This window comes from Simochromis diagramma, unplaced genomic scaffold (assembly GCF_900408965.1).
Source record: "Simochromis diagramma unplaced genomic scaffold, fSimDia1.1 OVJJ01000631.1, whole genome shotgun sequence".
Lineage (NCBI taxonomy): Eukaryota > Metazoa > Chordata > Actinopteri > Cichliformes > Cichlidae > Simochromis > Simochromis diagramma.
Window position 1 is genome coordinate 72,077 of NW_024387500.1, and position 25,033 is coordinate 97,109.

The 25,033-nt window shown below is 41.0% G+C and overlaps 1 protein-coding gene across 3 annotated transcripts in view; it reads left to right on the plus strand.

Annotated features, from left to right (window-relative positions):
* The window catches only part of LOC120725670 (SRC kinase signaling inhibitor 1-like), a 64,483-nt gene extending 42,866 nt beyond the window's left edge, over window positions 1–21,617 (plus strand). Inside the window, exons 16-23 of one of the 3 annotated variants that reach the window (XM_040018651.1) lie at window positions 1,655–1,946; window positions 2,865–2,960; window positions 4,384–4,588; window positions 4,679–4,763; window positions 13,521–13,733; window positions 15,069–16,979; window positions 17,838–17,960; window positions 19,810–21,617. In XM_040018651.1, the coding sequence (XP_039874585.1) occupies window positions 1,655–1,946; window positions 2,865–2,960; window positions 4,384–4,588; window positions 4,679–4,763; window positions 13,521–13,733; window positions 15,069–16,979; window positions 17,838–17,960; window positions 19,810–19,836 (2,952 nt within the window). In that variant the 3' untranslated portion in view covers window positions 19,837–21,617. The remainder of the gene's footprint in view (window positions 1–1,654; window positions 1,947–2,864; window positions 2,961–4,383; window positions 4,589–4,678; window positions 4,764–13,520; window positions 13,734–15,068; window positions 16,980–17,837; window positions 17,961–19,809) is intronic. The other 2 variants (XM_040018653.1, XM_040018654.1) reach the window with 2 other exon arrangements.
* The last annotated feature ends 3,416 nt before the right edge of the window (window positions 21,618–25,033 follow it).

Sequence of the window (25,033 nt, forward strand, 5' to 3'; positions counted from 1 at the left end):
ACTCGACGCTGAGAAGGCATTTGACCAGATTGAATGGCCCTATTTGTTCAAAATATTGGAAAGATTTAAATTGAGTAAGAAATGTATGTCAATGGTGGAGTTGCTTTATGTCAGTCCTCATGCTCGCGTTCTTACCAACCAGATTCTATCACCATCCTTTGGCTTATGCAGAGGGACAAAGCAGGGATGCCCTCTCCCCACTGATATTTGCCTTGGCAATAGAGCCCTTTGCTGAAAGCATACGCAAAGATCCAACTATTTTTGGTTGTAATACTGATACAACTACTAATAAAATCTCACTCTATATTTTTATATATCACCCAACCAGGAAAGACTATTCCTGCCATATTAGACAAAATTAAGTTCTTTGGGTCTTTGGATACAGGATAAATCTGAATAAAAGTGAACTAATGGCTATACATGTGAGTAACCCATCATGGCTGCAAAACCTCCCATTCAGTATAGCTTATGAGAAGCTCACTTATCTGGGTATTCAGGTTACAAAAAGCAATTCCTCTCTATTAAAATCTAACTTCTCTCCCTTAATATCTGAGCTTCAGTCAAGTATACAGTTCTGGAATACGCTTCCTATATCACTCATTGGCAGAGTTAATGCTATAAAGATGATAGTTTTGCCTAAGTGGTTGCACTTATTTCCCAATCTCCCTGTGTTCCTTCCTAAAACATTTTTTAAAAACCTAAATTCACTCATCTTACCTTTTTAATGGGGCAATAAAACACACAGAATTGCTGGGAAACATCTTTGCAAGTCTAAAAAGCAGGAGGGTTAGCGCTTCCGAATCTCCTGTTTTATTACTGGGCTTCGCATATAAAATTCATGACGTACTGGTTAGTTGACAACAGCAACCCCCTCACATGGTTGCAACTGGAGCTGGAAGCTTGTCAGCATTACTGTATAGAAGCTATACTGCTGTCTCCCCTGCCCATTGATAAGTATATATATGACGTATTCTTAAGCAGATTAAACTACACTTTGATTTGAAGTCTCTATCACCTATTACACCTATTGTAGGGAATCCATCTTTTAAACCGTCTATTCTAGACAATACATTTAGACTTTGGAAACAGGCCTTTGCACAATCAGCAATCTGATTTTTGGCTTCTCATTATGACAAGCTAGCTGGACAGCTGGGACTGGGGTTGTGGGCGTGTGGGAGGGTATTGTACCATGTTATGTTACGTTTTGTTATATTTTGTTATGCTATGTGATGTTAATGTACAAAAACAGAGCAACTATCTCATGCTGTAAATTCCATTGTCATACAGACAATTGCTCAATAAATATATCCTGGAAAAAATTGCATATATCTGTTGCCATCAGCATGTTCAAAGTTTTAGAGGTTTCTACACATGTCAGGGATAATGCAGAGTTCCAACCCACCTGACCCGCCTCGCCTCATCCCGGGCTGTGTTATCCCTACTGTCATGATATCACAAGCACTGGCTTTTTTTTCCGGGGTTGGGGGATATTTAGGTCGTATTTAGAAATTGTTTCCAATCTGTTTTAGAGTAATTGTTGTCAGTCTGGTTCAGACCACGATTGTCTGTCTAAACTGCATTCTTGTGGTATTTTAAAAAAGCTCTCATTCAGTTTTGTGCCTAGTTTGAAACAAACTTTCACTATTCTCCACAGACAACAGAGAAACAAACTCAAGGGGGCGGCCTCAGTGGAAAAGCCAGCTGTATGAGTAAGTCCAGTCCCAGCCGAGTGAAACAACCAGCCACCTTCAATTCTAGCCACACTCAACCTCCCAGCACCAGTATCGGCTTTAACCAGGTCCTACAAGAGGTCCAGGCCAGCGTAATGGAGTCTATCCCTAGTTTGGATGTGTCAGAATTCAGAGTGAACAATTCTGCCTCACAACATACAGCTCGACTTGCATCGAAATCAGAACAGAACACACTTCTGAACCTGACACTGCAAGGTAGAGTCCCACAATGCTTCTCATGCAGTTTGTTCTTTGTTTTGTTTTGTTTTTTGTTTTGTTTTGTTTTTTTCGGGGGGGTTGCGGTCCTGTCCAGCACTCTAACAATCAGAATTATTGTCTATAGGCACAAAAAATGCCCAACAGATTTATTTTCCCAAGTGGATCAATACAGCTTTTGCTATACTGGTCCACTTGATTATCATAGTTTATTTGATCTTTATTGTTGATGTATTTATTTTTTTACTTTTAAGTTATTACAATCAGAATGGACATTACTGGGAGACGGGAAAGAGAAAGACAAAGAGAAGAAAAGTTGGAAAGAGACTCAACAGAAAGAGAGGGAAAGAAAAAGACAGGAGACGAGAGCCAGAGAGAAACGACACTAAAAATCTGTTTGATCGCCTGCTGAAAAACAAACAACAAGCAAAAAGAGAACAACACAGTAACAGTAACTAATAAATATTGAATGTTACTGACCGGCACACAAGACTGACAACGCACAATATGTTTAGAGGCAGCAGCCAACCAAGATAGTGTGTGTCTGTGAGGGAGGGGCTAGAGCCAGCTCCCCCGCTGGTCTATTATTATAACCCTTCAAATTTGAAGAAAACTGTTTTGGGGTTTTTTGCCAATCAGCACTGTATAGTGTCATAAATATGTTAAGGCATGCATGAAACCCTTTGTTGTTGTGTTTAAATTCAACAGTTCTTAACTTTTCACTTGAAATATTTTTGTATTTGACCATGGGACTCGTGTCTGGCTGCCCAAACAATATGAAACATTATGGCTTCAATAATCAGTCTCTAATGGTGAACTATAATAACTTTCACAGTATTACCACTAAAGTAATGGTAAAGTGGTAGTGTGGTTGTGACCAGCTAATACTGATACTTTGTGTTTGTGCTAAAATCTCAGGGGAGGATCAGGCACTTGTGTTTGCCACCCAGCAAGACACACCTTCCAAACAAAGTGATCAAGGGGACTCCACTGATTTAAAACCCCCAAACACAGGTATGACTCCAGTTTGAAGAAAGATATCACCTTAGATATCACCTCCTTGTAGTACGTTAATACAACTCTTTTCATTCTTATCAAGGTCATTTACACTGCTCAAAAAGGTACTGATATGGATATATAATGTGTTAGAAACAAAAGGATGCTGCAGTGTTTGATGGAAATTAAAATAATCAATATAAAGAGGACTGAATTCAAAGACACCTCGAAAATCACAGTCAAAAAATGATTTGGCACAGTAGTTACAGCAACTCAAGATGGTACTCAATAGTTATTATGGTCCCCACATGCTTATATACATGATTGACAACATTGGTGCTCCAAATGAGAAGACAGATGTTGTACAGGATTTAAGACAGGCAGGCACAGAGGCAGGTCAATCAATTCCTTCAAACTCAGGAACTGCCACCATACTCTTACATGAAGCTGGGCATTGTTGGGCACCATGAGGAACCCAGAAACCCCAGCACCAGCACATGGTCTGACAATGGGTCCAAGGTTTTCATCCTGATGCTTGATGAAAGTCAGGCTGCCTTGCCTAGCCAGTAGAGGTCTGTGTGATATGCCTCCCCAGACTGCCACTGACCCACCAAAAAACTGGTCATGTTGAGCGATGTTACAGGCAGCATAACATTCTTCTTTGCTTCTCCCTGTGACCCTTTTGCATCTGTCACATGTGCTCAGGGTGAACCTGCTCGTCTGTGAAAAGCAGCTGTGGTGCAGCTGCCAGTTATTATTCTTTTGAAAATGTCAGTCGGGCTCCACAGCGCTGGGCAATAAGCACAGTAGCGAATGTCGGGTCCTCAGGCCACCTTCATGAGGTCTGTTTCTGATTGTTTGATCAGAGACATTCACACCAGTGGCCTGATGGAGGTCATTTTGTAACTTTGTCAGCACTCACGCTATTCCTTGCTGACCTTGCTGATGGGTTAAGGATTTTCGACGGCCCCCTCCTTCTCTCATAGGGTAACTGCCTGTCTCATGGAATCCCCTCCATGCTCTTGAGACTCTGCTGAAAGACGATCCTGGAGGAGTTGGACTACCTTTGTGACTTCTGTAGGGTCCAAGTATCACCTTGTGGCACCAGTAGGCACACTGACTCTAGCCAAATGCAAAACTACTGAAACAACAGTCAGAAAAGATGAGGAGAGGAAAAATGTCAGTGGCTTCCACCTATAAAACCTTTCCTGTTTTGGGAGTTGTCTCACAGTTGTCCCTCTAGTGCACATGTTGTTAATTTCATTCATTGTTCCTTTAAGTGAGCAGAGTAGCTTCTCAAAGCAGTTTCAAGATCATCTTGAATGGCATCATGATGAAACCAGGCTGATTAAACATTTCAAAATAGGCAGACATTAATCTACTTTCTTTGTCATTTATATGAAAGACAATTTATTAAATGACAGCATTGTGATGTGTTTAGCTCCAGCAGCAGTGTCACAGCTTCCTGCAGCCGCTGTGGACCTTCAGTCATCGGTTGGTCTTTCAGCTACCTCATCAGCTTCTCTTGGTGCCAAGTGCAGCAGCCGGCCACAGGTGGAAAAACCACGCCGCTCCAGCTTAGACAAGGAGATGAAGCACAGTCCAGACAGGGCAGGCAAGAGCCCTCCTCCTCCTCCTCCACGGAGGTCAGTTGATCACTGAGCATCGGGAAGGACTTTCTACTGGTTAAAATCACAATTCACCTAATATTTATATTTGTTTTATTGTCTTCTCAGAATTCATGCTGTCACTTCAGGTCTCACAACAGGAAGGTCAGGAGAGGTGGTCTTTGTAACTAGGAAAGAGCCTGTTGGAGCCCAGGTTTGTTGTCCCTTCAGCTAAGACAGGTGTACCATGGACACTTCCAGTCTGGCCCGTCACCCTCCTGACATGAATAACTTTACACGCTAACTATTGCCAAGTGGAAGTACATTATACATTTTCCCACAAAAATACTTTCTTAAAATACTATCTTTTGTTTTTGAAATGTTTTACATTATATAAAGAAGAGTCACAATAAAGAACAAGCTAGGAGAAAAGAATGAAAACACCCTGAACACTATTTTGTTGGAGGGATTCACTCATCCACATTAAATTCAGGTGTTCCAATCACACACAGAATCAAGCACCAAGCAGACTTGTGCAAAAGCACTACGAACATTTCTGAAGCTTTATATCACAAGTACAATGTAAAGTGTTGGATGCAGTACTCTTTTTTTTTGACAACTTTATTTATGATTTTCCAATATGACAAAAGTACAGAAAAATACAACTCAAATTGCGATTACAAACACAGCCATTGTGAAACCGGTTGCGCCACTGTTAAGGAAAATGTTCTAAAACACTTCTTCAGTAAAGACTCAGAGAAGAGAAACACACAGAACTTCTTGCTAGCAAGGGCAGCCTCCAGACTGAGACTCGCGCTGAGCTTTGCCCCGGTCTTTATTTTATACTCCATTGAACGTGTGTGTGTGTGTGTGTGCGCGTGTGTGCGTGTGCCCTGCTGATCAAAGGGTCATAAAAGGTACATCCTTGGTCAGGAGAAGGGTGAGGAAGTCCAGCAGTTAAAGCACTTAGACTAAAACAAACGTAACTACGTTAATCCTGCCATAAAACAATAAAACCAGGTACAAGCTCTCGTTCTCCCAGGACGTGGGGGTGCATTCCTGGGGTGCACGCCAAGCCTGCAGCCTGTTAGAGATCACACACAATTGATTATATGCCTCTAAGTATACATGGTTGAATATTTCCTAATACAAATCACTACATGCAGTATTCTACCATATGCAAACTTATATCACTAAAAGATTATACTGACTACTAAATACAATTTTCCATTGACAGCCACACAGTGCAAACCAGTTGGATGCAGGAAAATGTATAATCTATGGGCACAAACAAAAAAAACTACCATGTGAACAAGGCAAAAAAAAAAAAAAAAACAACAACCCCCCCCCCCCCCCCCCCAAAAAAAAAAAAAACAAACACACCACAAAACCCACCAAAGAACAAAACAAACACAGATAAAGGCAGTAATACTTCAGTAAATGACAACTTCTCCACATATTCAACAAAGGATGACCAGGTTTTGTAGTATTTACTTTGAGACCCTCTCAAACTGTATCTCAGATGCTCTATCTGCAAGCACCTCATCACCTCTCTCACCCACTATAAACTATGCATGTGACAAATAAAGAACCTTGAACCTTGAACCCACTGAACAAACACTGGCGGACCTGAATCCTTCCATTTAAGAAGAATTAGCCTGCGTGCCAGGACAGATGAGAAAGCCACTGCATTCAGTTGATAAGAAGTTATCCCGTGTTGGTTTGGGAGTACACCAAAGACTGCTGTCATCGGATTAGGATCAATTGTTTTCCCACACACATATGAAAGAACCTTACAAACGAATTCCCAGAACCGGTTCAAATCAGAGCAGGTCCAGAACATATGGCTCATAGTGGTGGGTGATTGTTTGCACCTCGGACATCTATCATCAGAGGTATTGTATATTTTGGCTAGTTTAGCTTTGGTTAGGTACGCCCGGTGAAGAATTTTAAACTGTATTATACAATGCCGTATACAGATTGAGGATTCATGCATCCTGCTCACACTAAGGTCCCATAGGTCGTCTGGGATCTGGAGGTTTAAGTCCAGCTCCCAGGCGTTTCTGGCTGTGGACACAGTCTGCCTTTATATGCTGCTGTGTGCTATATATTTTAGAGATGTGGCCTCTAGCAATAGATCGAAATTGCAGACAATCCTCAAGTGGACAGTCATTAGGTAGACTTGGATAAGAAATGAAGTTTTTAACTACAAAGCTACGCGCTTGTAAGTATCTAAAGAAGTGAGTCTTTGGAATTAGTAAGTAAGTAAGTAAAGTTTATTTATATAGCACCTTTCACAGACATATGTCACAAAGTGCTTTACAAGGTAAAGCACTCCAAAATCTTTAGATAATGTTTCAAAGGATAAAAATGACCCTTTAACAAACAGATCAGAGAAGCAGATAATTCCTCTGCTGTACCAAACCTTGAACCCTGCATCGCTCTGAGCTGGTAAAAAAAGATGATTTGACGCAATAGGGGAGCAGACAAGTGACCGCCTCAGCCCGAAATGTCGTCGACCCTGAAACCAGACATTGAGAGAGTTCTTAACCACAGGATTTTTAAAATTAACATTGCGACTGACTGGTAGATCTGAACACAGTATTGCAACAGTGCATATGGTGAGATTACCGTCTAGCTCCATAGTGGACCAAGGCGGCCCTCTGCCCTCCCTAAAAGCCCACATCCAGGTGGATAGTTTCACAATATTGGCAGCCCAACAATAATACATAAAGTTTGGTAGGGCCAGGCCGCCTTCCGACTTAGAACACTGTAACAGGGATTTTCTTGGAACTTTTTTATCCCAAATAAAAGATGATATGAGTCCGTCTAACTGGGTGAAAAAGGTTTTAGGAAGAAAAAGGGGTATCATCTGGAAGAGGTACATGTATCGAGGCAAGACTACCATTTTAATTGTGTTGACCCGCCCAGCAAGAGAGATGGGTAATGCTGACCAGCGTGCCAAATCCGATTTTGTTTTCTCTAATAAACGGGTAAAATTTTATTTAAAAAGATCCTGATAAGTGTCTGTGATTTGAATACCCAAATAGGTGAATGAGGAGTGTTCCAGTCTAAACTGAAAGGCTGAGTAGTCAGCCTCCTTTGCCAGACTGTTAATAGGGAACAGTGTGCTTTTAGCCAGGTTCAAACTGTAACCAGACAGGCAGCCAAAGGATCCAATGAGGTCCAGAACTGAAGGAATTGATGCCTCCGGATCTGTAATATACAGAAGGAGATCGTCTGCATACAAGGAGCACTTATGAATAGTGATCCCCCTTATTCTGGGGTCCGTTCTCAATGCTGCTGCCAGCGGCTCTATTGCCAGATTGAATAGCAGGGGGCTTAAGGAGCATCCCTGTCGGGTGCCTCTATGTACGGAAAAGTATTCTGAAATAGTCTTATTGGTGCAGACTGAAGACAGGGGCGCTGAGTACAGAGTCCTGATCCATGAAATAAAATTAGAACCGAAGCCAAATATTTTTCAAAACGGAGAACAGATATTGCCAATCCACGCAGTCAAAAGCCTTCTCGACATCCAGTGAGACTATTATCTCGGGAGTGATCAACTGAATGGTCAGAATATAGGATATTTAACAGCCGCCTGATATTGAAATATGACTGGTGGTTCACTATAAAGCCTGTTTGGTCCTCATGTATAATAGAAGGTACTACCTTCTCAATACGAAGTGCAAGAGCTTTTGTGAGGATCTTATAATCCACATTCAGTAGACTAATGGGGCGATAGGATCCACATTTTTGAGGGTCCTTGTCTTTTTTGAGTATTACAGAGACAGTGGCTTGGGACAGAGTTTGAGGCAACGTGCTTGTTGCCTGAATTTCTGAAAAAACCTCAGACAGTAAAGAAACTAACTTGCCAGCAAAGCATTTATAGAAATCACACGAGAAGCCGTCTGGGCCCGGTGCCTTGCCATTTTACAAGGAATTAACTTCCTGCAATATTTCCACAGAGGTAATAGGTCTTTCTAGTAGCTCACGTTGGTCTGGGTTAATAGTGGGAGTATCTATGTTCCTCAAAAAGGAATCCAAGTCAGCCTCTGAATAATCAGTGCAGGAAGTATAGAGATCCTGATAAAATAACTTGAAAGCAGCATTAATTCCGTCAGGGTGTGTTACCACCTGACCGGAGTCTAACTGTATGTCGGGTATAGACTGAGCTGCGGCGGATTGACGAAGCTGATGCGAAAGATATCTACCTGCTTTTTCACCATGCTCATATTTATGATGTCTTGATCTAAGTAGGAGCTTCTCAGTTTCTTTAATTGAGAGGGTGTCAAATTCAGACTGCAGCAGTACCTTCTGCTTATATAAATCAGCGGTTGGACAGGTAGCATATTGTGTGTCAATGTTAGCTATGAGCTCTGTCAGCTCTCAGAGCCGTTTGTTTTGCTTTTTATTCTTATAAGACGAAAAAGAAATAATTTGGCCCCGCAGATATGCTTTTAGCGACTCCCAAATTATAGATTTTGAAACATCTGGAGTGTTATTTGTTTCCAGAAAAAGCTCGATGTGGTGTTCAATGAAGTTGCAAAACTCCTCATCTGACATTAATGCTGGGTCATGATCAGAAATTACAATTACATGATATTTACACATAGTGACCCTTGGGATAATAATAAAATATCCAGAAGGAAATAATCAATCCTGGAATACGAATGATGCACGGGGGAGAAGAAGGAATCGTATTTTGCTAAGGGCTCAGTGATACGCAGTGGATCTGAAATGCCACAGTTTTGAAGAAATGTGTTCAGAACGGACACTGATCTGGAGGTCCCAGTAGACTGACGCGGCTTAGACCTGTCAAGGTTGGGATCGAATACCAGATTCAGATCCCCGCCCATAATCAGGTGATGCGTATTGAAGTCTGGCAGCAGGCCAATTAGTCTTATAAAAAATTGTGGATTGTCCCAAGTTGGTGCATAAGTATTTACCAAGATAACTGGAGTGTTGTGGAGCTTACAAGTAACTATCAGAAAGAGACCATTCACATCACATTTTACATTTGAGGTGATGAAGGGAAAATTTTTCCTAACAAGAATGGCAACCCCCGCGATTTAAATCCAGAATGGTAGACCTGGGAAACCCAACTTTGTGTCAGCCTCTTGCTTTGCGTGGAACACAGATGTGTCTCCTGTAGAAAGACAATGTCCGGTTTGAAAGTTGACACATGAGTGAATATCCTTTTGCATTTTCTAAAATTATTTAGGCCTTTCACATTCCATGTAATAAATTTAGTAGAATCAGGTGTAGTTGCAGCACTTTTGGTTACATAGTTGGCCATATTCACACTTTCAAGACAGTCATGACAGGCAAGCCAAACAATAATTTGGGGTAAGTATACACACAAAACTGCAGCCAACAAGAAAAAAAGAAATTTAAAAAATTTAAAAAACAAAAGAGCAAAAGTAAAAACCCAGAGTAACTATAAACGTAACTCCCACAAATCGGGAGCAAACTACGCCCTGCCCCCCAAAAGAGCTTATATCCCCCGCTCTTTTTCTTTCCCTCCTTCTTTCTCCCTTTTCTTCTCCCCAGTCAAGTCTGTCCCGTGCTCAGAAAATGAAAATGAAATAAACAATAAAAGCAAAGGTGAATCAAATAGACCACTACGGCAAGGCTGGGATGGTCCATTTGGTACAGTAAATCAGTTGGGCATCTTTCTTTGCCTTTAGACAATAATTGTGATGGCAAAAGATCCAAACGGGACAGACAAAAACAAAAACAAAAAGAGCTTATATCCAACATGTCTCTTCACTCCCCAAATACAAAAGTTGCCCCTAGCAGGGAACGCCAACTATGACCCAGTTGTTAGACATCTGGCAGATTGGAAAGACACACATGACTTCTCTTGGTCGATTACTTCACTCAGTGATAAACAATTATTTGCAGACCTATTAAATTATGAAAGAAGCAAAAGTTCAAACCTCTCTAAAGTGCAGTCTGAGTCAGTGAACAATAGAGAGTCAAAAAGCAACTGAGGTCGCACAGTCCACTCAGCCCGTGTCTTGATTCCCACACACAGCCAAGATGCGATTCTTGACATAGTCTTTAGCAGCCGTTGGATTGGTGAATATTTCCTCACCAAGAGGAGAAGAAATCCTCAGCTTCGCTGGGTACAGCATCTGGAATCTCACACCCCGACATCCGCGCAGTAGATCTTTAACTTCTTTAAAGGCCCCCCGTCTCTTTGCGACTGCAGATGGCAGGTCCGGGAAAATTAGGATTTTGACTCCATCATGCGTCAGGGGACTGTTTACCTCCTCCTTTTCTTGAACGTAATGAAATTTGACAATAAGTGGCCTGGGTCTCTGGTCTCTCGCAGGGATGGGCTGGAGGCTGCGATGTGCCCGATCCAGTGTCGGAGCGGTATCCAGGGCCAAAACCTCCTTTAGTAGCTGGGCCACAGAGTTGACAGGGTGCGTCCCAGTCTCAAAGTGCTCTCTCACGCCAAATATTCGAATGTTGCATCTGCGCTGTCTCCCCTCAAGGTCTTCGGTGTTGTCCGAAAGAGCTGACACAATTTCTTTCAGATCGTGAACTTGCTTCTCCAAGTCCACAGCCCGGTCCGAATACGTGTTTGCATCTTCTTCCAGGCTAGTTAGCCGGCTATGGTGGTCAGTGCAGGTAGTTGCTAGAGCATCAATCTTAGCACAAAGTTCAGTCCGCACTTCATCTATTTGGTCAGAAACATTGCTGCAAAGCGAATCGATCAGCTCATTGAGAGCTTGGCACTTGGTCTCGACTTTTGCTTCCAGTGTAGAAATTTTGGCGACTACATTCTTCTCCGAGTTAGCTATGGCAGCCATTAGCGCAGCCGTGTCCGGGGATGTAGCATTGCTATCAATTGCCTTGGCTCCATCAGTCTTTCTGGTGTTTTTGGACCCTGACATTGTTGTAAAGTTCCCTTGGGACGATGCGCACATTTGCAGTGGTAACTCAGCTGATGACCGATAACGCGTTAGTGCCCAATGTCACAGTATTTATATGAAAAAATAGCGTATCCCCACAGAGCAACTCAGCCACGCGTCTTTACATGTCGCTGCTCCTACGTCAACCCCCGCCACCACTGTACTCTTGAGCAGACGTGTTCTCTGGAGTGACAAATCACGCTTCTCCATCTGGCAATCTGATGGAGGAGCCTGGGTTTGGTGGTTTCCAGGAGAACAGTGTAAAGTCTGGTGAAGGGTTGTTTTTCAGGTGCTGGGCTAAATCCCTTAGTTCGCGTGACAGGAAGTCTTAATGCTTCAGCATACCAAGACATTTTCATCCTCCAAACTTGTGGGAACATCTTCCCGTTCAAACATGACTGCACACCAGTGCACAAAGCAACATCCATTAAGCCATGGCTGCAGAAGTTTGATGTGTGGCCTCACAGAATCCTGACCTCAACCCGATAGAACACCTTTGGGATGAATTAGAGCGGAGACTTCTCATCCAACGTCAGTGTCTAACCTGCAATTCTGAAAGAATAGTCAAAATTCTCCATAAAAAAAGAGTTCGATTCAATTCAGTTGCCTCAGGGTGGTTTATAATGTAAGGTAAAGACTAAGGTAACACAAAGAAAACACATGTAACCCCAACAAGGAAGGAAAAACTCCAGTTTAACAGGAAGAAACCAGGCTCAGGGAAGGGCAACTAGCTGCCGCAACTGGTTGGGGTGAGAGAAAGGAGACAAGTCATAAAACGTGCCCTGGAAGAGAGCCAGAGATTAATAATAACTCATAATTAAATGCAGTGTGAGTGAGAGAAGGAGAAATGCTCAGTGCATCATGGAAAGCCCACAGCAGCCTAAGTCTATTGTAGCATAACTAAGGGAGGATTCAGGGTCACCTGATCCAGCCTGAACTATAAGCTTTGTAAAAAAAGGAAAGCCTTAAGCCTAGTCTTAAAAGCAGAGAGGGTGTCTGTCTTGGGTCTGCACTTCCACAGGCCCCGCTGGTTTAGAAACTTATTCCCATTAACGAAGCAAGGAAGCAAGACGAACAGCTTTAACCGGTTTTACTTGCTAGCAAGGGAGGCTGGTCGGAACCAGGCTCTTGGAGCTGAACGCTCCTCACCCGCATCCTAGCCAGCATCAAATAAACAGCCTTCCTTGCTGCCTTTAACTGAAAACAGTTACAGTACACACAAGCACCACCCATTGTAAACCCCCCTATGGTTCTAAAAGATAAGATACTATGTGTGTATGTGTGTGCACGTGTAAGCACGTGTGTGTGTGCGTGTGTGTGTGTGTGTGTGTGTGTATGCTTGCGCGAGAGTGTGTGTGTGTGTGTATGTGTAGGTGCACGTGAGTGTGTGTTTGTGTTTGGAGGTGCGTTTGTGTGACCTCCTGCCCACAAAAGGGTCATAAAAGCAGGAAGTTTACTAAACAAGAAAAAATCTTCACATAGGATGTCCTATAATAAAACACTGCAGCCTCCCCCACCAACAGACTGGCTGGAGAGGTGGTCAGAAACAAAGGAAGGTCTTCGATCATACAGTTTGAACCAAGACTTACAAATTTAAGTAACACACTGACAGCATTTAACAATTTGACTCCAACAGTCTGTCTCCCAATCAGACAATCTAAGCAACAAATAAGCACTTTCTTTTTAGTTCTTCACACTTAACATTGAAACACTGCACTATGTTCAAAAGAGTAACTGAGTAAATAAATCAAACCACAGATTAATTTTAGTACAACAAACCCTGAAGTTAGAGCGACAGTTGTATGGTTTTTATTAGTAGTAGTTTATTACTAGTGTCTGTGTTAGCCCTTTGGCGAACTGGTCAGGGTGACAAAATGTTAAACCTATGACTTCAAATTGTAGTTTAATTAATGTTACACATCCTTTCACAACAGCCAACAGCGCATTCTTGTTTAAAAAAGATGAAGTGACTCCAGGGGTTTTAGACAATGAGCTTTCTCAGTGACAGAAGACACCTAAATTCATTCTGTTCTGTGTTTCACAAGCAGTCTGCACAGGATGAAGCTGATAAAGGAAAAGAGCTACCTCTAGTTCCTCAGCTCAAACCTCCACGACAGCCACCAGAGGTCAAACACAAATCCCAGATGTGCACTGCTGCACATCTGGCTATATCCACCTCTGCCTCTGCTGCAGTGTCAGCACAAAGACAAGAGGAGGAGGAGGAAGAGGAAGAGGAGAAAGTCTTGAAAGAACTGCAGGTATACTAAATAAATAGTTATTTTTAAGATAAAATTTTTAATCTGAAGAAAAACACCATGTTGCTAATACTGAGATGAGCCTGTGGAAAGCTAAATCTAACAGTTAAAAATCCAGGTTTGTGTTTTAGTTTAGCCTGCCCTAAGTGGACTAAACATGCTTCTGCTTTGACTAATAATTTCAGGATTTTCTCTGCTTTTAACTGACAAAAGCTGAACTTTACTTGTTTTCCTGTTAATGATGAATTTGTCATGACAAAAAAACATTAAACCTGTTTCAGAAAAATAAATTTCCAGTGAGCATCACTGGACAGTGTTCTGCTGTATTTGCTGTAAGATACTGATTTTTGTAGTTAGAGATGGACACTGTGTAAACATATGGGGTGGCTGTAGCTCAGGAGGTAGAGCAGATCATTTACTATTCAGTGGTTCAGTCCCTGACTCCTCTGATGCATCCCTCCAAGTGTGAATGTTAGCTTGAAAGCACTTAAGCCTAAAAACGTGCTTGTATGAATGGGTCAATGAGGCATGTTGTGTTTTCAGTGCTCAGGTAGAGTAAAAGCTCTTTATAAGAACCAGTCCATTTACTTTACCATTTGTCATTATGTGCAGTGTGAAATATTGTTGCAATATAGAGGTTGACCTTTATGTGTTTTTTGTTAGCTCTGGTTTAACTCATCTGGAAGTTTGTTACATTCTCATGTAATTCTGTTTAAATCGTGGCTGAAATGAACTGTTTGCATTATATTCCTGTCACTTTGATTTTTTAATTTCCTATTACAAAAACAAGAAGAAGAAAAAGATTACAGTGAGGAATTAGGAGTAAAATGAAGTTTTAGTTTTTCTTAGCCCATATGAGAAGGTTCCTTTCTTCATAAACATGCTGCCCGTGCTGTTCGTGCTCTGTACCTACCTTTTTGGAAAAATAAACTGTAGCTGTTCGCGTTCTTTGACTCTTCAAATAATTCATTTCCTTTTAAACTGGGATCAAACTTTGTTTCACCCTTAAACCATTTATTGCTAAACACAGAGTTGTGGGTTTTTTCATATCAGTTTATGGGTTAAATATGGTGGTGGCAGCACCATGCATCACAATAGAGAATTAGTGTGCCAAAGCCTTCTCTAAGGAAAAAAAGTCATTTATTCTGTCTCAAGAGCTATTCAAAAAATCATCATTGTCATATATCGGCTCTGATCATTGCTGTATTACATTTAAAGTAAAATAATGAATGATTGTACTGAGAAAACATGGATGTAAATTTAAAGTAATTATTGTGCAGAAAAGGCGAAATATGTACTGTTTCTTTTGTTGTTTCATTTTACCTTTTCTGTTCATAGGTGACAGAACTGACAAATAAGAATCACTCATCAGTTGGAAATAAACAAAATGCAAAAAAGGAGAGGACGTCTCTAAACTCACAAGTAGCTAATGAGTTAGCAATATGTGACCAACAGTCAGACCCTCAGCTGTGCTTTACAAATGACTACCCTCTTAAACTCATAGCAGCAGCTGGACTAAAAGCAAACAGAGAAGGTGGGGGAAACAGTCTCACTGAGAACAAAGTGGAGACTGTAATTGATCAAGTGCCTTCTTGTCCAACAGTAAAGGATGTGGAGATATTTCCACTGGGAACTTTAAAAGATGTTAAACGTTTCCAGACTGATGAGGAGGAGCCAACATCAAGTCAGGACAAAGATATAAAACTAGATGAACTTAGAGTAGGAAGAGTTTCACAGAAAGAAAATGTTAGAACTCCCAATCAAGTGAAAGAGTTTGTTGGACAGGTATCGTCGCCAGCCACAAAAGAAAAGAAGGTCAAGGTTACAACAGTTGTTACTCTACAGAAAGAAAACATTCAAGGATGTGCCAAAAGTCCCAAAGACGTGAATGAAACCGCCAAAGAAGCGTCAGAGAAGAAGTCTAATGTGATGGTAGTTGTAACTTTAGAAACCAGAGAAAAAGAGAGGACATCAGGTCCACCAGTCCAGCAGAATGCGTCACTGAGGCCTGACCAGGAGTGTGTAACTTCAACCTCCGTTACAAAACCTTCCCCATTGTCACCCATCTTAGATTGTAGTAGCAAGCAGGGGAACCGGGAACAAACAGTGCTAGTATCTGGTAACCAGCTGCAATACACAGAAGACGGAGGTAGCCTGAGCTGTGATGAGGCTGGTGAGGGACCGCCCCCTCCACCGCCTCAGATTTGTAAATATAGCCGTATAATCTCCAAGACCAGAGTCAGACCACAGTCCAAAGAGGAAACCTCAGCCAAAATGAATGGCTCTCAAATACAAACAGTATCTGGGGACACCGCTGGTGAGCCCACCTATGTAGGACATGAGAACCACGGTTTTGAGGACGGTAATGATCAGTTTGACAGAAAACCTATTATTGTTTTCTTGAACCAGCCCGTGGACTTTCAGTCGGCCTACAAGCGGCTGTCTACAATCTTTGAAAGTGAGGAAGATACTGGTGGGATTTTTTCTCCAGAGAGCATTTCAAACCAGGAGGAAGAGGAACAGGGTATTAGAAAAAGTGGTATCGTGAATATTAATATGGGATCACTCACGACAGGAGATGGTCAGAATCCTCCACAAATACAGCATGAAGGACCTTCAACAGATAAAAGCTCCGCTCTTGAAAACCAGGGCCAGACTGAATCACCTTCACTTAAAAAAACTGAGACAAAAAGGAAATTCAAATTCAAGTTCCCTAAAAAAAGACTGACAGCATTTAGCCAGGCTATCAAAACAGCGAACAGGGGCAAACAAAACAGGGAAGAAGTTGTTGTTGATGAGGAGGAAGTAGCAGCATGTGGCACAACAGTCAAGGAGACCAAGAGCCAGACAAATAAATCACAGATGTTTAAAATTAATAAAATGGAACAAATGAAGTTGGACGAAAGCAATGCCTGCGACAGAGACAATATCTCCTCTTATATTAATACCAGACATTCAGAGTCACATAACCGGGTAGAGGAGCTCTGCAAAAATGCGTTCGACTCTATAGACAGTCTCGAGAAGTCGATTAAACAGTTGGAAATCAGCGTGGAGAGTATAACTGCCCCTGCTTCTTTATGTGACTCAGCTGACAAAGCTCAGCTTAAAAGAAAAGTCAAACAAGAACGAGAGAGAAGTCCGTCCAAAAGGTCAGCGACTCAGATCACTAAGGGTCCAAATCCACCTGAGAGTAAGAGAGCCAAACCCCAGACTGCACGCGCCAGCGAAAGAAACGGCATCAAGAAACAGGTCTGATATTCCTCTGCCCAGCTGTTTCACTGCAGTTTGCTGGGATGGTGGTGGGCAGCGTTACCATCTACCTCTGTGTTCTTTGAATTTGTCTTTCACCAGCTTTGAATTCCTCTCACAGACAAATCTTCAAACTACCCAAAATTAACAAGAAAACTGATGCATTTAATCACATCTCTGATGGAAAGTTGTTTTCCTACCATAACCTAGGTTTTCTGAACACAAGTGTGGGTTCTGCATTGCTGTTTGCCTTTTTCTTCTTCGTGTGTGCCTTTTAGGGAAATTCTTTGCTGCTGTTGTTGATGTTTGAAAAGGAAAACAGTACTATGTGAGAGGGTGACTTATTTAACTCATAGATGAACCTTAAAAATCCCGACTCTTCTACTGCTTTAGAAGAAGAAGAAGAAGAAGTCAAGATTTTTTCCACTTTAAATGACTCAGTCTTTTAAAACTACTTCAGTAGATACCAAAAATTAGTTATAATTCTTTTTACTCTAAAGGCCAGTATGAATACACAGCTTCATTGCTTGTTTTTTTATCGTAAAAACCAAAAAGAAAGAAAAAATGGCAGCTCCCCTGAGATGGGTCAGTGATTGGCAGCAGCATTGATTTTCATGCATTTTTATTTTTTCTACAGTGTCATTAAATGTCCGATGTCATCTGTAATCTTGATTTATGCTTTGATCTAAAGCTCTTGACTGCTTCTAATTGAATCTTGTAAAAACATTCTGTATCTCCTACATGTTTTTCAGCAACACACAGTATAGTTTTTAGCTTTGACTAGTAAAAGGGCTATATAAATGTAGTTTATCCACCACTGTCTCATACTAACCTTTTGTTTACTTTTGTAAATGGCAGACCTCCAGCAGCACCTCCAGCTCTTCTGCTCTGCGATCTCATGCCAAATCTCACCGTGCCTCTGGATCACCAGAAAAGACTCCTAAGGGCCAGCAGCAGTTCACCCAGAAACAGGCCAGCCAGGTAAATGAAGTTTGAGGACACCTGAGGTTAACAGCTCTGAGTCATCGTAGACTAAAGAGGAGTTCATCTAATGTTTCAAGGATTTGTATTCTTGTTTGGTGTTTTTTTGTTTGGTTTTTTGTGTCAACCATCATTATATTCTTCTACAGTTGCACCTCGCAGTGCAAAAACATAAATGATAGTTTTATAATAAATATACTGAAGCTTCAATTCAATTCAGTTGTCTCTAACTCAAGTCAATAAACCTATACTTGTAACTATATGGGACAAGAGTCAATATAACTGTGCTATTAGAAAAGCAGAAACCATGCTCTACATGATAGAAATGTAAGCACTGCATGACTCTGGTGCTGTTTCAACCACATCTATCTACCTACTGTGTGTGTAGAGAGAGAGTCCACAAAGTGGTCCAAATGGAGCAGGATAGCTGGGTGCTGTGTAATAATGGACAAGGAAATGACCTTAAATTGAGTTTGATGTTTTGATTGCACTTGTGTGTGTTCTGCAGTGGATTTTTGTCCTGTTCTTCTTTTTTCAGATGTGCGTCGTCCTAAAGTTTCTAGATGTACCCTGTACTGTCAAGATACACTCCCTGTATACATTAGAGCTTTAGTGACATCTCCTATATCGAAATTAAACATGTAATGTCTTGAAACTAGACAAATTTGACACTGAAGTTTCTACATCAGTGAGTGAATCTTGACCTGCATGTAACCTGTACAACTATCCTTCATCTGGCAGTGAGTTTTTCTGAGTTCAGAACTCCATTTCTTTAGACGCAAACACATCAGGATTCATCATTTACAGAAATGAATAATTCTGTGGAAACATCTGCCACTGATTCACTTCATGTTTATGGCATGAAGAGGTTTCCCATCCTTTAAGCACTGCATGGATGTTTTACCGTTCTTGTTTAGTGATGCATTGAAAAAGGGCTGCAGCTATTGATTATTTTAGTAATCAAATAATCTATTGATCATTCCATTGATTAATCCGATAGGAAATAATTTTGTATGTACTTAATGAGAAATAATAAATATTCAAAAGAGAAAAAACACAAGTCTTTCAAATAAACTGCTCATTGGTTTCTATTCTAGAAATTAGTTTGACTGCATAAATCTACGGTGGCCCCTAGAGACAAAGAGACAAAGCACTTACAAACTCCAAAACAGAGTGATTTATAAACACATGGTGAGTGAAAAGGGGTGAGAAAAGGAGAAACGCTCAGTGAATCATTAGAAGCCCCCAGCAACCGGTCTACTGCAGCATAACTGATCCAGCTTTGTCATAAGCTTTGTCAAAAAGAAGCCTAATCTTAAAAGTAGAGATAGTGTCTGTCTCCTGAATCCAAACTGGAAGCTGGTTCCATAAAAGATGGACCTGAAAACTGAAGGCTCTGCCTCCCATTCTACTTTTAAATATATCAAGTGATGTTCTCCTGTCGTGTGCATGTCACTGCCACTGATTTGTTGTAACCCGCGGTGTGTGTTTGCAGGCTGTCAGCAGAAGCAGTAAAGCATTGTTTTGTTGCTTTGCGTGCTTCTCTGATTAAAGCCTAGCTCGAGGAAACACCCATCTGTCCACTTCTCACTGCCCAGATGCCACTGATGACCTCCAAACCTGTCCTCTTCCTGCTCCTCCACTGCTTCTTCACTTTCAGCCTTCTCTGCCTCCTTCAGATGTGCCTACCTGTCGTTCCTGAACTTTTTGCTGAAAAACTCCTTCAGTTTGTCCATCAGGCTCTTCACCTTGATCGCCCTCTCCGTCCTCTTCATTTCCTTCCATTTCCTTGTCCTCACAAAACTTTTATCCCATCTCTGAATCTGAGTCGTCTCCTCCCTTCTTCTAGCCACGCCTTGTCAGCACACCACCTTAACATGAGTCCAGCCCACCGTGGGCTTCGCAGCAATGGCAAGTGTCGGCATCGCCTCTTCTTCACCTCCACCTCGGCTAATATTACTCCTCACCCTCCTCCTCTGTCTCGACTTCTTCCCCATTTTCTTCTCCCCCCATCACAGTGACTCAAGGGGCAAAGAGTGTACCAACCCCAGCATCCAACCCCAACTCTGCAGGATGTAGCAAGAAACGCACAGGGAGCCAAGCTGTACGTGTGCATGACGGGCACTGTCATGGCTTCAAAGGATACAGACATATCATTGTGTATAATGCATGTATGATGGCATTTAATGGCATCTGGAAACACAAAATCCCTGAACAATATTACTATGAGAGAAAATGCCACACAAGACCACACAGGCCAAAAAAGTAACCGAGAAAAAAAATGTGTCTAAAAAATCCCAAATGCAAAGATACACAATAAATAAAAGTGTCATAAAGATGCCCAGTTGCTTTCTTTCCAAGTGCTACATGTATGATTTTATCCATGCACATAAACAAGCAAATTATTCTCAACATGTGTTTATCCCCTAATCACCGTTATCAAAATGTGAGATGACAAGAAATTAAGGTCCAGTGAAGACGGCATTTCTTTAGCTCTTCAGTCCTTCACAGAGAGGTCCAGATGTTAGAACAGTGTGTTAAATTTAACATTCTTCACCAGTCTTCAACCTGCATGTCAAAAATGTAACCAGTAATGTTGAATAAAATTGTCTCCGTATATTAACTTTAATCCATAGATATTTCTTTTACACGATCTCCATGCAGATGTTCTCATGAGCTCAACGACTGCAGATAATCAAGTGAAAATATTTCCCAGCAGATTGTAAATGACTTCAAATCACTCGCTTCACTCGTCCACTGCACTAAATTGCTTAAGTAATTTCATGAACTGAATATAAATGCTAGGGCTAGTTTAGTTCATTAGCATAATATATAACAGGAACACAGGGAATATTTTTAACAGAGTAATTACCTTTATTAATGATGCTCACAACCTAGCAAGGTTTACTTCTAGTGGAGTGTTTGTATACTGCTGGGGCATTTATTAAACCAAATACTTCTTTCAGCCCTGGTGTTTGTCAGTGAATATTTTGATTGTTACTGTAGAAAACATTTTTAAGATATTTTTCCTCTTTGCTGCAAATTTGAAATGCTTAGTTTAAAAAAAATCCTAACACTTCTTCCTCCTGAAAGAACTGCAAAGATGTCCATAAAGAGTTCACGAGACTTTCAGTGAAAGACAGACGTTGCTATGGTTTAGTCTGCTCCATTGAGTTACCATTCGTTGATAAATCAGCTGAAATCCATTGGACTGGATTGCCCATTGGTTGGGCGCCGTTTTTTTTTTTCTGCCTGTCATATTATCTTCGTCTATGAGTTAACTTCACAACATGCCCACAACATTTACACCCATTGGTCAGTTCTTCAGAAGAGAAATTGAATCAAATAACACACTGTAGTTGCTGTAGTCATCATAATGGAGCCATGGTTTAGTATTTTTCAAAACCATTTTTCCAGAAGCTTTTCCTGGTGTTTGTTTAGGTTACAGCAGAGAGCTTTCTGTTTTGCGGGTTCAATACTGCTGAATATTGAAGTTGTGACTATCAGAGTTTATCCAAAAGACAATCCCATACAGACTGTAAGCTGTTTAAGAATTTAATGTGTAAAACTGTCAGTATAGAGCTTTTATGTAGCTACTGTTAACATGAAGTGCTGTGCAAATGTTTCAGGTATTAAAACTAAACTGTTAAAAACTGATGCCCTGAGTAGGTTTTTTTTGCTTGCACTGTACTGTAGCTGGTGCATACTGTGCTCATTTCCATTTGTTTGTAGTGACTCAAAATGAATGCACTTAATGTTTTATGATGGCTTTTATTGCACTTTCAAGTATGATCATTAGACCATTATAGGAGTCCAGTGAGAAGAATCACTCGGCTCAAGCAGAAGTAAAGAATGACCACACGGACGCGCCACGTGGTTGAAGAACTAAAGCAAAAACATTTCAAATTTAAACAGTAAAAAGAATATACAGAGGTCAGTGTTGCTCTCTGATATTTACCACAGGATCGGTGTTTTAATGTCATATTGACTTCAGCTGTTGCTTCCATTGGTACCTTCCTGTCATTTTTGATGTGCAGTTCTTTGCCCACTTACTGTGACTGTACCATTAAAAACAGTAATATGCTCCTTGTTAACTCCATTTAATGTTGTTAATGTTTTTGCTTTCACTGATAACTACCCAGTCAGTGTTGTCATGTTATAGTTTGTGTGTGATTCTTACTCTGAATCGGAATAAGTACGCGGGACAACTGTGTGCACTAAGACCAACTCTTTACTCACTTTATTTCCGCCTGCATGCATTGCCAGTGTGCAACACGTAATTACACAATCGAACAATAAACACATACAGCCCATACAACAAATGTTGCATCTTCAAAAACAAAAATAGATAACTGAGCCTTACACCGGAGTATCGTTGCGACTTGTTTACTGAACCTTCTTTTCAGTGCATGTTCAGAACATCAGTGTCCATTTTACTGCGTCCTACAGGACCCTCTCTTCTTCCTCTTTCTTACAACATTAATGTAACACAGAACCAATACTGCCTCTCCTGGCAGTACCATTGTAACAACAGTCATTCTATCTGCTTCTTTCAGATGAATAACAGGAACTTGGGATGTAGGTATCTATGAATAATAACTATTATGCATACCCATATATTTATAAAAACAACTAATTTCTTGCGATGCCACAACCAGGGACAATTATGAATACACCACATCTCCCCTTTTAAACAAAAACTGAATATTTTTTTTCTCCCTTTCCTTTGGAGCGAGCAGTGCGCCGTCCGGCAGTGTCGGCTCCAGCTGCGATGGAAGTATCGGCAGTGTGGTTCGCAGACGTGGTGCAGTGGTGTAGCTTTATAGGCAAGAAGAGCTCGATAAGGATCAGCTGCTTTTTTTCAGTCTGTACAGCACCTTGTGCTTCTCCATTACTTTGCGGAAACTTAGGACTGCTTGTGATGTGCTTAAAGCCGTACGCTGCTGTGAAGTCTGCAAAGGTTTGACCTGAATACTGTCGCCTATTACCAGACATGAAGACCTCTGGGATGCCATGACGGGCGAAGAAAGATTTCAGGTGAGTAATGACATTGTTTGATTTTGTTTAACAAAGCAATCTCAACAAATCTAGAGTGCTAGTCAACAGCAAGAAGGTACGTTTTCCCCCACTCTGCCATGGGCGGGCAGGGTATCCTGTTGGCATGAGTGGCTCACTGTGATTGTGTCTTTCTTGAATGCATGTTCTGCATCACCATCTCAGAGTTTTGTTGACTCAGCCCGGGCCACCACACTGTTTGGCGTACACGAGCTTTACATTTTACAACACCTTGATTTCCTTCGTGTAGTTTTTCCAGCACTTCATTTCTCATTGCGGAAGGAATTACAAGCCGTGTATCTTGTGTGTGAATAAAGATCAGCAGGTGAATTTATTAAAGTGTGAGTTCAGGTGAAATCAGAGAGGTGTGTGTTAAAGAGTGTGTAACTGCCCACTGTGACGTCACATCCACAGTGTGTCATCGGTGTTTGTGGTCACAGTGTTTCTGTTTTCATGTTCAGGTTCTCGTTTAAAGTCTCTGTCGCTCACACTTTTCTGTTAAATGTTTGAATGTTTAAATGTGAGTGTGTGCCTGTGTAACAGCGCCCTCTAGTGGCCTCCTGCACTGAGCTCTGCAGACAGGAATGAGCTTTGAGCAGCTCTATGTAACCCTGGTAAACATAGCTGTCAATAAATAAAGCCTGCTAGTAAAAACAGTCATAAGAAATATATTACAGGTGATAAATAATCAATAAATAGATCATAATGGTTAAAAAACTAATTAAAAAACAACAACAATGATGCAATTCATGGTATAGTGTTTCATTTGTGTTTAAAAACATCCATCCATCTTCATCCGCTTTATCCGAGGCCGGGTCGCGGGGGCAGCAGCCTAAGCAAAGAGGCCCAGACATGTTAAAGGTTAAAAAACTTGTGGCTTCACTGTGTTTTCGTGTTAATTCAGGTAAAATATGTGTTCAGACTCTTATTATAACTATAATAAGAACATAACTGAACGGGACTTGGTGAGTAGTGTTGGTGAGATGAAGCCTCGTGATAAACTGAAGCTTCTATCCAACTGGTCGATTTATGGTTTGAAGCATTGTGATGATTCATTTGCTCTACTGCGCCATCAAGTGGACGATTCTAGTGAAACAGGCTCTGTGATTATAATGATGTGATGTGTAAACCTCTAAACTGAATATATACGTTCTTTTCATGGTTATTTATCCCGAATATTTTCTCAGTGTGTCTGATACAAAAGAGAAAGTGGAAACTATCAGGACAGAGTTTTGATATGATTGTGTAACTGTTAGGGCTCGGTATCGTCACTGATTTCTAGAATCGATTCCACGATTGGATTCTGATCATGCATCACTACATATCCATATTTTTTATATCTATAAAAAAGAAAGCTGACACTTGCCAGACTTTATCAAAGGTGTAAACATCACAGCAGAGGCCTTTGTGTCAAAGTAGCTGAGGATAAAACAGAAAAACATGAAGGTGATTTTCCTGGCCTGGATTTTATAAAAATATTCTGCAGTAAATCAAAAACAAAAGAAAACCATGAATCAACATCTGAACATTACCTGATGCTGCTGAAGTGAAGCAAGGTTACAGAGGTTGGATTAGAGACACAGCAAAAGTTTTTAATTTTTAAAAAGTTTAAATATGTTCAGTATTGAACAGTAGAAATTAGGCTTTCTCTTTGGAAGTAAGTGAAAGGAAACAAACAGCGTCCGACAGGCTGTAAACAACGGTAGACTTGTGCGTAACAAGCAAGCGAATAATGCAGAAAACAGATTTTTAGACGGGAAACTGTTCTTGAAGTACAGAGAGAGAGTCATGATCCAAGCAGCCAGGAACACAGGCACAAATGTAATCTTCAAAAAAAGGGTTTTATTATACCCCCAAAAAGGACAAGATGATTACAAAAATTCAAAATAACAAAAAATAAAGTTTTTAAGAACCAAGTGGGCCCATAAAAGAGGTTAACTTAACAGAACACTACTGAAAAGTCACTTAACAAAAACATAACCCAACAAACTGACCTGCCCAAATGAGAAACAGCTCCA